The sequence below is a fragment of the Dermacentor variabilis genome, chromosome 4 (genome assembly GCF_050947875.1).
Source record: "Dermacentor variabilis isolate Ectoservices chromosome 4, ASM5094787v1, whole genome shotgun sequence".
NCBI lineage: Eukaryota > Metazoa > Arthropoda > Arachnida > Ixodida > Ixodidae > Dermacentor > Dermacentor variabilis.
This window is the reverse complement of record NC_134571.1, coordinates 479215-495174: the sequence shown is the minus strand read 5'-3', so window position 1 is coordinate 495174 and position 15960 is coordinate 479215. Positions and strand designations below refer to the sequence as shown.

The window sequence follows — 15960 nt, the reverse complement described above, 5'->3', positions numbered from 1 at the left end:
GCAGTCAAGGGCGTCATCAATCCGAGGTAGGGGATACACGTCCTTTTTGGTAACCCTGTTTAGGTACCGATAATCCACGCAAAAGCGCCATGAGCCATCCTTCTTTTTGACCAGTACAACAGGTGACGCCCATGGACTACATGACGGTTCAATAATCTTCTTGGCAAGCATTTTGCGAACTTCGGCATGAATAACTTGACGCTCAGCCGGTGACACATGATACGGGCGGCGATGAATAGGAGGGGCATCGCTGGTATTAATGTGATGTTTAACAGCTGTAGTTTGGGCCAAAGGACAATCGTTAAAGTAAAAAATATCGTAGTAGGAAAACAGAACACGGTAGAGCTCACGAGCGTGCTCGGACGGCATGTCGAGCGCAATCATTTTCTGTAAGTCGGCGATGGTACAAGTTGCTGACTGCGATGGTAGAGGAGGATCGTCTGAATTGTCGTCTATTGCAATAGATGCTACTGAGTGATCCTCGAATGAGCAAAGCTGGGCCAAAGACATCCCGCGTGGCAGGACTTGTGTCGTCAAGCCAAAATTGACCACTGGCAGGCAGACGCAATTCGCCGTAATAGATAAAGCTATATGAGGTACTGTGATCCTGTGAGTAAAGAGGACGTCTTGCATAGGAGCTGCGATGTAGTGACCGTCGGGGACTGGTGGGGATGACACGAAGTCAACGTGAGTCAATACCGAAGGTGGCAAGCGAATGAAGTCGATGGAACTGAGGAGACTGGGGTGTGGTTCAGCATGATCCAGAACAGGCAGGTCAAGGCGGAGAGTGCTGGCGGAACAATTGATGAGAGCAGAATGTGCGGAGAGGAAGTCTAAGCCAAGGATGATGTCATGGGGACAGTGGGCGATGACTGTGAATAGCATGATAGTGGAGCGATCGGCGAAGGAGACGCGGGCGGCACGCATACCAATTACAGGGGCTGTTCTGCCATCGGCGACACGGACAACAGGCATCGTGGCGGGCGTGATTATTTTCTTGAGCCAGTTACGAAAATCAGCGCTCACAAATGACAAATGCACCCCAGTGCCTATAAGAACAGACACAGAAACACTGTTGACTTGCACGTCAAGAAGGTTCAGATGAGTGGGCAACGTCAGTAGAGGATTTGGCGACGTAGGGAGCAATGCAGCGTCACCTCGAGGCACTGCATCGTCTAGTTTTCTGGCTGGGAGCGGCGTCCGAAGGGAGTTGGTGAATAGGAGAGACGGGGCTGGGGAGAGCGAGATTGTCGACATTGGTGCGAAGGCAAACGAGAATAGGGGCGGTTCAGCGTAGGAGAATCAGTGGCGGCATTATCGGAGCGTGCGGCATAGGGACGAGTAGGGCCACCTGGGGGGCGAGAGTAGGCAGTATAAGTAGACCGAGTCGGGGAACTCCAGCGACTGCGACAGTGCCAGTAATGTGCCCGATTCGATGGCAGTGAAAACAAATGGGCTTGTTGTCAGCAGTGCGCCATTCAGATGGGTTGTGGAAACGTGGTGGGTAAGAAGATGCGGGACAGGGTGGAATCGAAGAAGCTGGGCGGGTATCAGGGCGATGGGCCGAGCAGATGGTATGGAGACCCATGTTTTCGAACTCCTGGCGGACAACTGCCTGGATCAGGGAAACCATGACTGCAGCTGCGTGGGTGGGGCTGGAGTCGAAGCAGCAAGATAGGCGGACTCAATCTCACGCCGGATGGTCCTGGTAACATCGCCAGTGTTGTTGGGACGAGGAGCGTCGGCACAGGAAGATGTCACTGGGGTGTTGGGCAGACGGGCAAACTGCTGGTCAATACGTCGGCTTTTAATGAGTTCCAGGTGGCGGCACTCTTTGATAACTGCACCCACCATCGCCACGTTGTTGAAAACGAGCAAGTTGAAGGCGCCATCGGCAATGCCTTTGTGGATGTGGGAAACCTTGTCTGACTCTGTCATGCGTGCGTCAACTTTGCGGCACAGAGCCAAGATGTCCTGAATGTACGTGACATAGGGCTCTGTTGACGTCTGCACACGGCCGGAAAGCGCCTTCTGCGCGGTAAGTTGGTGACCGTAGGGGTTGCCGAATAAATCTCGGAGCTTTTGCTTAAGCGAATCTCAACTGGTGAGCTCATCTTCGTACATCCGATACCAAACTCGAGGTGTGCCACCAAGGTAAAAGACTACGTTGGCGAGCATGATAGTAGGGTCCCACTGGTTATTGCGGCTGACATGTCCGTACAGGTTGATCCAGTCGTCAACATCTTCCCCATCTTTGCCCGAGAATACACCAGGATCACAGAGCGGGGTGAGTGGTATAGGTCGTCGAAGTGGCAGCAGGTGTCGGAGTCGGCGGAGTCGAGTTGTCGTCGCCGGGAGCCATGAAGGAAGGCTCGACGTACCGTCCACTGCAAAACTCCGTGACGAGGTACAGGGAACGTCCACCTCCACCAGATATGTTACCTAGGAAGACGCAGATGAAAAGCTATATACAAGTATATTTACAAGAAAATACGCCGCACTTGGCCAAGAGGCAACAGCCCACACCAGCCTCTAATTGTCGTCGTCTTCACACTGCTCGCCTCTTCGTCATCGCATATACTGTTCCATAGCAATATAATGTGTGCTAACCATGTCTACCATTGCAAGTGGCCTTCCACCTGAGTGAGCTGGAGAAGAAATGCCAGAGGCAATGGCTTAAAGATATCCTGTTGTGTAAGATACATTCAACATTGCTCGTGTGACGAAGATGATCAGCAGGCTCAAAAGCCCCATTGCCATCGCGTGGCTCATACCCAGTTCTCTCTCCGGTTGCGCTCTACCTGCTGATGCTGCGTTTGTTTGTTTGTGCAGTTCTATAACCCGAATAAACCCCCTTTACAAGTGGTGGAGGTGCAGGGTACACCATGGTAGTCACCGGGGCAGTGGGTTTTGGTTGTGGTGGTCCTTCTTCCGGCATAATGAAAACGGGCTGCAGTGTCCGATTGCGAAGTTCCAGATTTCCAGTTGTACCCCGCAGTGGGGTACAACACTCTGTAACCTCTGTAACCACGTTGACGTCACAATGGCCGATTCCAAGAAGATCCGCCATATCTTAAAAGGAATTAAAGATGCCGCCTTCCAGATGCTTTTAGCAAAAAATCTAGCGACAGTCTCTGAACTCGTCAGTCTCTGTCAAAGCTTTGATGAACTATGCAAACAATGCATAGCCACCTGTCAATCTCTTTCTCAGGCCACTTCAATGTCGAGCTTGGCGGTTGCCTCGGATAACACTTCGCTGCTACTACAGATCAGTGAATTCGTCTTTGAAGAGGTGGCTCGTCAGCTTTTTTTGATTCCACTTACACATAGCCAGTTGAGTTCTCCATTGACACCCACTCTCCAATGTGTCATCAAGGAGCAGGTAGCCGACCACATTTCGCCTTCTCTCCAGCAGGCTCCGACGGCCGCTCCCCTGACCTACGCCAAAGTCGCTACGAGGCCTGCACCACGGACCTACTGTCCCCTTCGCCCACATTTGCGCCCGCCCGTATCCCCTCCAGCCCAGCCAGTGGTGCAGTATGCACGACCTCAAGACCATTGACGCACGGAAGACAATCGTCCGATTTGTTTTTATGATGGCCGTGCTGGACACGTAGCACGTCACTGTCGCCTACTTATGCCGAACGTCCCTAATAATGGGCGTTGATATGCGCCACGTTTCCAACAATGCCGCAACTATTCAGACACCTTTGAATCTCCTCCTGCCGTCAAGACTACATTCTCCACTCGCCGTTCTCCTTCTCCTCGCCGCCGCTCCCTTTCCCCCATGCACCATCGGCGGAGCCCTCTGCATCAGGAAAACCAAAAACCGCAGTTCAGGAGGTGAGAACCGCAGTGTCAGCAAAATGTATAAGGCCTCACACTTCACCAAAAAACATTATTGAAGTTGCAATAGAAGGAACATTGACACTAGCACTTTTTGACACCGGCGCTGCACTTTCAGTGATAGATACCCGTATTTGCCGCAAGATAGGAAAAATGGCGACGACGCTTTCTGGACTGTCCCTTTAGATTGCCAATGCACAGCACGTCGAGCCATCTGGCACCTGCACCGCTTGTGTTGACATTCAGCCGTAACTTTATATTGTTGCGAGGAGAAAATATATATATTTACAATATATACAGTTACAAGGTTGTAGCTCAGTAGCCAGGGTAACACCCTCTACCGATCCTCGAGGCACTTCAACTTCCTCTTCACCTCCCAACGTCCTTTTGTCCACAGCAGCACAAACTCGTACGTGACATTAACCCCCGGCAGCAGAATCATCGTCTCGATGCTTCCTAGGGTGTCGAATCAGTGCACAAATTATAGAGCTTTAGTCGCGAAACGTGCACAATAGCAGTTTTTGGTGGGGTAGAAGATGTCGAAGTCACAAGTGATATCTCATATGTGAGGCTGGTGACTTGGCAAAGAACTCAGTATGGTCCGACGTATCACAGCAGCAGTTTTTCACAAAGGCCGACGCGACAGGAGGGTAACCAAAGCAGGACGAGTGACCCAGGGCTGAAATGAGCGTGCCGACGACGACTGTCGTAATGATGCTTTTGGATAGTATGAGACGCCAGAAGACAGTCACAGGCAATGCGACGTGCTGTGGCCGCGTGAACAAGGGCATCGTGTGCATAGAATGTGGTAGTGTTGGCATCGGAAGGGAGCAGCAAGTCAAGAGGCAAGAATGGGTCACAGCCATATAGTAGATAGAACGGAGAATAACCAGTAATATCATGACGCAACGAATTGTATGCAAACGTCATGAAGGGTAAGGTGCAGTGCCAATCCTGGTGATCATCAGACATGTACAGGGACAGCATGTCCATGAGTGTACAGTTGAGACGCTCGGTAAGTCTGTTTGTCTGTGGGTGGTAAGCCGTTGTGAACTTGTGGGACATGGAGCAAGAGCGAAGAAGGTCGTCGGCAACCTTAGAAAGAAAACAGCGACCTCTATCAGCTCGTAGGGAGGGCCTGCATTATGGCATAACGCATGGTATAGTCTGTCACAATGACCACCCACTTGTTGCCCGAGGATGAAGTTGGAAATGGGCCAAGGAGGTCCAGGCTGACACAGAAAAATGGCTCACTGGGGATATCTATACACTCAGTATGGTCTGACGTATCACGGCAGCAGTTTTTCACAAAGGCCGACGCCACAGGAGGGTGACAACGAGAGACCATGGAGGCTTGTTGCACCTATCAAGTACATTCTTTATTTTGGGAAATCCTCGGCGCACGCACAGACACGCAGTCTGCGTTCCGTCGCGCCGCACCACCCGTGGCTTGCTCTGCCAATTACTTCACTCACTCAGTTTGTTGTCGCGCGCTTCCTGCATGCCGACCGTGCACACACGCCTTTTATGTTCTTCCTCCTCGCCACACACTGTTGCATACCGTCCAATGCCTGCTACTCTACACATTTACCTACCATCTCGTGCCTGCAACCCTACGCCACCTGGCGTCAGCCCGGTACCCTCACCCGGTGTTGGCAAAGTTCGCAGGCAGCGACGTAGTTTCGAACAAAGCGATATAGCCCAGGCCAGAAAAATCGCCTGCGCATACGGTCGTATGTATGGAAGAAACCCAAATGACCAGCGGTGGGCACATTGTGCAACTGCGGGAGAATTGTCGAGCGCAGATGCTATGGAACAACGAGAGGCAGTTCAGCACCATGTGGATTCATATTGCATCGGTACAAGGTCCCGTCCTGAAGAACAAACTTATGGAGGGAAACATCCTGTTGTTCTGAGGTAAGGCGTTCGATGATGGATCGCGCATATGGGTCACGACGCTGCTTGTAGGTGATGCGTGAGAAGAGATCTACAAAATGCAGGTATCTGTATCAGTTTCGGTGCCATCAGGAGGGTCGACAGGATGGCGGGAGAGGCAGTCAGCATCCTTATAGAGCTTTCCAGATTTGTAGGACACGGGAAAGGTGTACTTTCGCAGGCATTAAGTCCAGCGGCAAAGACGGCCTGTCGGGTCTCTGAGCGAGGATAGCCAACATAAGGCATGATGATCTGTTACAACGGTGAAATGTTGACCGAACAGGTAAGCGCGGAACTCAGCAATGGACCAAACAAGAGCCAAGCATTCACATTCTGTTATGGAGTAGTTGCACTCTGGTGCTGAAAGAAGACAGCTAGAATATGCGATCACGTGATTGGTGTCCCGCTGTCATTGGGATAAGATAGCGCCAATGCCATGGCCACTTGCATCAGTGCAAACTTCTGTGTAGGCATGCGGATCAAAATGATCCATCAGGGTGGGTTGACAATGCGACTGATAAGCATTGAAAATGCTGCAGCCTGGTCAGGTTCACAACGTGTCCCTTTTGAGGAGGTCTGCGAAAGGACGAGTGATTTCGGCAAAGTTCTGGATAAATGGCAGAAAATAGGAACACAGCCCTAGAAAACTTCAGACATCGGTAGAAGAATGCAGAAGTGGAAACTCACCAACGGCACAAACTTTAATAGGATCAGGATGGATGCCAGCGGCGTCAACCAAGTGACCATGTACTCGTATTTGGCGGTGGCCGAAATGAAATTTTGCAGAATTGAGTTGTAGGCCAGCTCTTCGAAAACCAACAAGGATAGCTGAGAGTCGGTTGAGGTGGCTCTCAAACATTGGTAAAAGAACAATGATGTCATCAAGGTAGCAGAGGCGTGTGGTCTATTGAATCCGAGCAGAAGAGTCAATCATGAGCTCAAAGGTAGCAGGGGCATGACACAGTCCAAAAAGCATCACTTTAAATTGGTAGATACCATCTGGGGTGAGGAAGGTGGTCTGTTTGCGATCTCGTTCATCCGCTGCAATTTGCCAGTAGCCAGAGCGCAAATCAATCGACAAAAAATAACGGGCACCGTGTAAGTAGTCCAGCGCATCATCAACATGCGGAAGTGGATACACGTCATTTTTGGTAACCTTATTGAGATGACGGTAATCGATACGAAATATCCAAATATTGTCCTTATTTTTAATCAAAACGACAGGTGGACGCCCATGGACTGCAGGCTGGCTCGATTATATCTTTTGAGAGCAGTTTGTCCACCTCCGTTTGGATCACCTGGCGTTCAGCCGCAGACACACGGTAGGGCGTCTGGTGTATAGGAGAAGCATCACCACTATGTATTGGATGGGTGACAACGCAGGTTCGACCTAGCGGGCTATTGCCAAAATCAAAGATGTCTTCATAGGACATCAGAATGCGGCGAAGGGCGTCGGCGTAAGCAGGTCGTAGATCAGTAGCTATCATTGGCGTAAACTTGTCGTTGCGTGAAGTCATTGCTGCAGCAGTGTCGAATCGTGGTTCGGGTGTAAGAGCAGCTACTTTACAGACTTCCAAAGGGCACAGCACAGCGAGAGATACACCCTCAGGAAGCACTTGCAGACACAAACCAAAGTTCAGAAGCGGAAGCCGCGCTCTATTGTTGACAAGAGTTATAATTGAGCTTGGTAGTGCTATTTGACATGCCTGGAGGACGTCACAAAGTGCAGACACCACGTACGGACTACCTTGAAGTGGTGGAGAAGGCGACATGAGGACATAAGTCGCAGCATCAGGTTGCAGTCGAACAAATTCAGTAGAACGAAGTCGGGATTTGTGGTCATCGGTTGGGTCCGTTAAGTAATGGGGCAGTTCAAGTCGAAGGGTGCCGGTTGCACAGTCAACAAGTGCTGAATGGGCTGTCAGAAAGTCAATTCCAAGGATCACTTCATGGGGACACTCGGCCAGTACAGTGAACAGGACTAACACTGGACGGCCGGCAATGGTAACACGGGCGGCATATATTCCCATCATGGCTGTTGTACTGTCATTAGCTACTCGGAGGGCAGGCGACTTGGCAGATAGATGTCAGGACTTTACGGAGACGGCTACGAAGATCTGATCGCATAATCGACACCTGAGCACTAGTATTGTTGAGAACTTGAACAGGTACATCATCAGCAAAAAAGTTCAGCAAGGTTCGGTTGAGCAGTAGATTTCAGCAGAGGTTTTGCAGTCCAAGTCGTCAATGGAGCCTCATCTCCGGGGGCTGCATTGCTTAGTTTCCTGAGAAGTGGCCTGTGTAGCATGGGGACGTCGAGGTGTAGGCGAACGGGACTGACAGCGTTGTGGCGAGGGTGAGCGGCTGGTGGTGTTTCCCCAAGAGGGAAGGCTGGCATAGTATGGTTATAGTATGACATAGTATGACATATAGTATGGCATAGTATGAGAGTGGCGACAGAGGCTGAGGGTCTCGGCCGAAGCGGCGATCAGCCTGTAGTTGTGGCAAGGAGTACCAGTGGCTACTGTGGCAGTGGTGGGAGATGTGGCCGACCCGGGAGCAAGCAAAGCAAATTGGCCTGTCATCCAGTGTCCACCACTCAGAGGGGTTCCGATATCGATTCGGGAACGACTGTCAAGGTGCAGCAGAGGCAATGACAGGAGCGGTAGGGGGGGTATGTGGGCAGACGGTAGACTGGATGTCCGTATTTGCAATTTCATATCGGTCAACAGCTTGAATGAGTGAGAAGGTCATGTTATCATCCGAATGGAGGCAGTGAAAACTTGGAGCTATAGCCTCAAGTTCATGACGGATGACCTGTGTCAAGCTTGGCGTTGTAGGCGGGTGTGACCCCGGAGGGTCATTGCAGGAGGAAGTGGCAACTGTATTCGGAAGTCGGTCGAAGCGTTGTACAATGCATTTGCTCTTCGCTTGCTCAAAATTGCGGCATTCCTTTAATGATGGACTTAACCGTTGAGCAGTTCCTGTAAAGCATGAGGTTGAATGCATCGTCCACGATGCCCTTCAGGATGTGTCCAACCTCATCAGCCTCCAGCATGTCCGCGTCCGCTTTACAGTAGAGAGCCAGAAAGTCATGTATATACGTGATGTACAATTCGGTTGATGTCTGGGCACGAGACGCTAGCTCTTGCGTGGCCCCCATTTGATGTCCCACAGGTCTTCCGAAAAGATCACGTAGCTTTTCCTTGCAAGAGTCCCAGCTTCTAATGTCAGCTTCATGCATCTCGAACCATACCTTCGTGGTTCCTCCCAAGTAAAAGATCACGTTGGCGAGCAAAAGTGTGGCATCCCGCTTGTTGTGCTTACGGACGCGCTCCTACGACGTCAGCCAGTCTTCAACGTCGACCTTGCCAGTGGCGATGAAGATTCCTGGGTAACGTAGCTGGGTTAGCACTACTTCCATTGGTGTCTGAGCGGCAGAGGCAACGTCAGCAGTGGAGGCAGCGTCAGTAGCCATAACAGCAGAACTGATGTGACGCCCGCTGCGAAGATCCAGGGCCGTCTTGTGGTGAGAGTACCCCGCACTTTCACCAATATATCACGAGGAGAAAATATATGTATTTACAATATATACAGTTACAAGGTTGTAACTCAGTAGCCAGGGTAACACTATCTACCAATCCTTGAGACACTTCAACCTCCTCTTCACCTTCCAACGTCCTTTTGTCCACAGCGGTACAAACTCGTATGTGACAATATCACAGAATTCATCATGTTGCCATCATGTTCGCCCGATGTCATATTAGGTTAGGACTTTCTCTCCACACATCATGCGATCATTGACTGCGCCCACGCCGAAATCGAGCTGTTTCCATTTTCGACCAATACTATCACTGACCACAAGGACCCTTGTCGCAAAATCGCCGTTACAGAAGACACCGTCATACCTGCCTGGTCTTCCGCTCTTGTCAGTATCTCTTGTGACTCTGTGGATGACGGCACAGTACTCTTCGCTCCGTCTGAACTCTTAGTTCGCCAACGGTTACTGCCACTGCCGTTCGCCGTCCTTGAGTTCAAAACTGGTGCCTCTCTGATGTGCGTGTCAAAACCATCGGCCAAACCACTTACATTATGCTGCCGTGAAAGCCTTGACAGAGCAGAGCCACTGGCCTCATCTTCAATATTTGACACGATGGCCGACTTCACTTATCTTGCCACTCTTGAGGCATTGCCTCCTCAGTCACTGCCGCATTCTTTTACGCCAGCTATTGCCAGTGACCTTACGACGATGCAGCGCAATAAACTTCTTCACTTGCTCTAAGGCTTCTCTTCCTCTTTTGACTGCCAAACAGCATCACTCGGCCGCACAACATCTGTTTCGCACGCTATCAACACTGGGAGCCATGCGCCCATTCGACAGCATCCCTACCAAGTATCAGCGACTGAAAGACTCGTTATCAATGACGAGATGAACAATATGCTCAAACGCGGTGTCATCCGGCCTCCTAGTAATCTCTGGGCATCACCAGTCAGCCTAGTTAATAAAAAAAATGGCACCATACGATTTTGCATTGATTATGGAAGGCTTAACAAGATTACCTGAAAGGATGTATACCTGGTTACCATGTATCGACGACGCACTTGACTGTTTGCCAGGAGCGGAGTTTTTTTCCTCCTTAGATCTCTGCTCTGGCTACTGGCAGGTGCCCATGGCTGACACTGACTGTTCTAAAACCATGTTTTTGCACGAGATGGCTTGTATGAATTCAATGTAATGTAGTTCGGTCTGTGCAATGCACCCACTACCTTTGAACACATGATGGATGGCATCCTGCGCAACCTGAAGTGGCATGCTTGTCTCTGCTACCTCGACGATATTGTCGTCTTTTCCCCTGATTTTCCTTCCCATCTTTGCCATTTACATCAACTTTTGACCTGTCTGCAGAATGCTGGTCTCCAGCTTAACTTAAAGAAGTGCCTATTTGCAGCTCGAAAACTGACTATATTAGGCCACGTTGTCTCCAAAGAAGGCATTCTTCGTAATCCTGCTAAACTTCACGCCATATCCGAATGCCCAAAGCCCACCAACTTGAAAGCACTACACAGCTTCATTGGCCTATACTCCTATTTTCGACGTTTCATTCGCAATTTCGTTACTGTGATCGCACCACTGAACCAACTTATCCAAGGCGACAATGAACTTTCTACTTGGTCGGAAGCCTCTGATGATGCCTTTATGACTCTTCGTCGCCTACTCATGTCTCCGCCAATCTCGTGCCATTTTGATCCAGGCGCACCTACAGAACTTCACACTGACGCCAGTGGTGTCGGCCTTGGTGCCGTGCTCGCACAACATAAGCACTGGCCTCTTTCATCTACTGGCACTGGCAACCGATGTATTGTTATCGCCGTAGATCATTTGACACAATACGCTGAAACTGCCGCCTTGCCTGCCGCATCAGCTAAAGACTTCGCCTCATTTATTCAAAACAACTTTGTTCTCCGCCATGGCACACCTCATGAACTGCTGAGCGATCGGGGTCACATATTCTTCTCGGACGTCCTTCAGTCACTCCTATCTGAATGCCAAATTATTCACCACACTTCTACTGCTTATCATCCACAGACCAATAGCTTAACAGAACGATTCAACAGGACTCTTGGTGACATGCTATCAATGTATGTTGCGTCTGACCACTCCAACTGGGATCTTGTACTTCCATTCGTCACATACGCATATAACACTGCCTCTCAAGCCACTACCGGATTCTCAACATTCTTTTTGCTTTGCGGCCGCTATCCCTCCAGCACCATTGATATGGTTCTCCCATACTGGCCAGACCTTGCTGAATGCTCACCTGTTTCTACAGTCGCTCGGTATGCCGAGAAATGCCGACAACTGGCCCGTTTTTTGACGTCTGCTCAACAGTGCCGTTAAAAAGAGCGTCATGACCTCCGGCCGCCCTCTTACCCCTTCCCCATCTACTCACATGTGTGGCTTTGGGTCCCGCCTGTTGCTGTTCCTGGCCTTTCATCCAAGCTCCTGAAGTACCACAGGCCCTACCGCGTGGTTGCACAACCATCACCAGTTAATTACGTGGTTGGGCCCATGTCGCCATCTCTCGACCTGCATTGTCAGGGGTGAGAGACTGCACATTGACCGGCTGAAGCCATATTACGATCCACTCACCTCTTCCTAGGTCGTCAAGATGGCTACTCTTCAATTCCAGCGGTGATTGTGACGAAGAAGATCAGCAGGCTGAAAAGCCCCGTTGCCATCGCGTGGCTCGTACCCAGTTCACTCTCTGGCTGTGCCCTACCTGCTGGTGCTATGTTTGTCGCTGCTCCTCTATGACCCAAATAAACCCCCTTTACACTCTAGATGATAATTTTGAAACTTAAGTCTTTTGTTGAACTTTTGAGCTAAACTGTTGCTGTCTTTTGTTTGAAATCGAGGGTTCGACGGAAGCCCGTCTGGTCGGGATGAAGCATTTCTTCGCTGTCTTTTGTTTATCAGTGTCATGTTGAACCATAATGGTAGCCTTGTTGGGCATGCCCTTGACAGAAGTACTACGATGTCTAAAAATATATAGCCATGCAATAGCGTTATGTGTACTGCAACACACAGCATACAGTGGCACTGATAGCGTGCTTGTCATCAACAGGAGCCGTCCTATGCGCAAGGAGCGCAGCTTCTCTGGAGGCCTTCCAGATGGCGGCTCTCCGACGAGACGTCGCAGTGGCCCTCGCAGCCATCCTTCATCCTCTCGCATGCGCTTCCCCCCTGTGGCTTCAGCCACTCCCAGCCAGGTGACAACGGACTTCACGGTGTTTCTGGTGCCAGGCCTAGATGTGAAGGTGAGTGGCCCCTCATTGAGGAGTGTTGCCTGGCCATCACCTGGCGGCTGGTTTTCTCAGGTGCACTACAATTCATGGACCATGGGAGGGGAGAGTCCAGTTGATCCACCTGCTCGCAAAGGGGGCACAAAAAAGGCCACACTATTTGCTTGGATAACACTGCAAAGCATCCCAGAGGTATGATTGCATGAAACTTTGTGCTAACAGTAGTAATTGTGAAGTAGTGAAATATATGTTACTGTTATATAACTCATAAGTTCTAAATAATAGGTGGTGGGAAAATAATGTAATGGTTTGGAATAGTGAAGCTTTGTAAACAGGGTGTCTACCAACCGGGAAAACCGGGAATTCTCAGGGATTTTGAGTAGTCTGGAAAAAGTCAGGGAAAGCTCAGGGAATTTGGGCCTCTACCAGGGAAAATTAGCGGCAATGTTATTGAAAGGGTCGAAAGTCGCGGTAATGCTGGATCGAGTAACAGACAGGAATCGTAATGGATCGTCTTTGATGCCCTTTCGTCGGCAGGAGGAGTTGCCTGTGTACAGTCAACTAGCGACTTTCCGCATTCCCGATAATTTGGACGGCTTCGCGGCCCAGCCACGTACCCCATAGAGTCAACGTATAAAAACGTGTGAAATTTCCGACGCAAGAACGCTTCGCCGTCCGAATTTCCGGACGTTTTGCCGTGACCGCAGGTCCGAAGCGGAAATAATCAAAGGCACCACCACTGCCGTTTTGATTACTTCGCCACCTCGAACCGGCACTCTCGCACGCAGATCCGCTGGCAGCCGTTGCCACCACTGCGGCAACGCTAGGCCTAGCTGCTTCGACGTTCGCTATGAAGCTTCTTGCCGTTGGGTGCCGAGTTTTTTATTGAAAGAATTAGCTGCTGTCAGCAATGGCACGGACTCCGCCTTTGTGGTCCTCGCGATTGGCTTAGAAACTTGGAAAACACGGTGCGTTGCATAATGCTGGTTCCTGAAAGTCAGCTTTGCCTCCCTACAGAAATGTTACTTGGTGAAGCTTACGCAAAAGTATTGCAGTGAAGCATAACAAGCATGGGAAGGGGCCACGGAACACAGTATGTATTCCTTAATTATACACGCAGGCGCCCGGTATTTCCTGTCACAGTACGAGCGCCGATATGCCTAATATGTGTACCGACAGGCCTTCAGAGCGTTTTCGAACATGCCTGTGGCGGTTTGAGCCCCTAAGGGCAGTAAATGACACGGATTTATTTTTTTCCAACTGACCGACTTTTCGGACGTTTCCGCGGCCTCTAGGGAGTTCGAAAAATCGGTCGTGGACTGTGCAGCTGACCAAGATGCTTCAAATGGTCCTTGGGGCGAACGAGTGGCGGAAGGTGGACAAGAGAAATGACCTACGCATTGAGGAATAAACGGGAATGGAAGCTTGCTGCCGCCGTTTTGAAGGAGCTTGAGCTCAAAAAATAAAGTTTTGGCTGATGCCGAGATGCAGGTGTCCCTCATCTAAACCAAAATAAACTCTTTAAAGCAGTGAAACACAACACTCGGGCGTCGTGCACGGGTTGAGAGTATGTCAGGACAGTTGAGGTTTACGAGCTGTTGAGAGCTAGAATCTCAATTGTGACAGAGTTCGGGCCTCATCCCACTGAGGTTGCTATCAGTTGATAGAAATAGCTCATATTCGAAAATATTTGCTTCTATATGCATCTCCTTTTTATTCGTATTGGATAATGTCCAACCACATTTGCAATTTTTTTTCGAAGACACTTTATTTGCTGTGCATTTACTAACCCATGTCTTCTATTCTCCTTTTGAATAACATAAACACTGCTCCTTAGTATTCAAATTGGGTTAAGTCACGTTTTTATTGTTTTCATGTGCTTACTAGAGAGTGACAGCATCAGGCGATATGGTTTCAGTCCGTCTTGACATAAAACATAGTTCTGCATCACTCCAGGAAATTTGCAATGGCACTCAGGGAAAACCTGGAAAACTCAGGGAATTTGAAAATGTCAACTTGGTAGACACCCTGGTAAAGGTGATTTCAGAATGAGAGCACAGTCTAGCCTCGTTATAACGAAACTGGTTGTCACAAACTAATGGACTTAACCGAATAATTGTAATCATCTTTGAAATTCCTATGCAAAAACATACATCTTGTTTTGCTGAAGCAAAGATTTCCTAAAGCTGTTATAATTGTAGAGGAGGATTGGAATGATATAGTGGGTTGTCCTCTATCCCTTTTTAAGACACTTCTGATTTTTGTCAGACTTCTACACCGTCGCATTGACTTTCTTACACAAGTCCAGTACATCTTCAATGTAGCTGGTAAGTGATTCACCCGGCTGCTGTGCACGTTTTCGCAAACGCAATTCTGTTCACAGCTTGCGTACAGCAGGGCGACTAAACACAGCCACTAAAGAGGTTAGTTACCACAGCATGCCTCTTGTCTACACAGCCGAAGTTTATACAATATGGACTGTGGTTGAAATGATCAACGCTGAAAAATATGAAAACACAGTCATATAGACCGATTCGTTAAGCGCACTGAAAGCTCTACACATGGAATCCGAATATGAACCCCTGTTAGAGGATTTCTTAAACGTGGTAACTACAAACAAATATGGCAGATAATTAGGTTTTTGCTGGGTACCAAGCCATGTTGGTATACTGGGTAATGAAGCAGCGGATAGATGTGCATCAGTGGCAGCGTACAAAGACATAACGGACACAACACATTCATATGTAAAGATAGCATCAACGCGACTTGGAAGGCCTTGAGGTCAAAATTGCAACACGAATGGGACCATTGTATAAGCACCAAGCTACATCTTACTAAACCTGTAATTGGCGAGTGTAAGGGGTGCAATCACCAGCAACGGTTCTGTGAAGCTATCCTGTGCCGACTTCGGATTGGACACACACATCTGACACACAATTTTCTCCTTCGAAAAGAGAGCCTGCCAACTTGCAAAAAATGCCATGAACCTCTTGCAGTGATACACATCCTTATGACATGTCCACACATTAATACACAGGGACGGATGCTTTTACACAATCTCTTTAATATACATGTACCTTTACACCCTGCCCTACGACTGGGAGATGACCCGCTAGTGTCATTTACTAACTTGTTTTACTTTTTAGAAACAACTGGTTATTTACACCAACTATAATGTAACACAGGTTTATCTGCTTTAACATTGCGTTTTCTATTGTCTTGTGACTGGCACAGCATAGCCTGAGTAGCCTTTGCGTCATTAAACCCCAACTAACCAACCAACCAACTAAAGAGGTTTTGAACGAGGACCATGTCGGAAAGTCGGCCTCATGGTTTTTGTACCAGAGACTGGTGACACCCGCGAGGTAGAAGAGC

General features: G+C 49.3%; 1 protein-coding gene across 5 annotated transcripts in view; it reads left to right on the top strand.

Moving 5' to 3' along the window:
- The window catches only part of tweek (transmembrane protein KIAA1109 homolog tweek), a 703556-nt gene that overhangs the window by 572885 nt on the left and 114711 nt on the right, over positions 1-15960 (top strand). For all 5 annotated transcript variants that reach the window (XM_075687924.1, XM_075687922.1, XM_075687923.1 and 2 more), the window contains 2 exons: positions 12408-12600; positions 12661-12777. In XM_075687924.1, coding sequence (XP_075544039.1) covers positions 12408-12600; positions 12661-12777 — 310 coding nt within the window. The remainder of the gene's footprint in view (positions 1-12407; positions 12601-12660; positions 12778-15960) is intronic.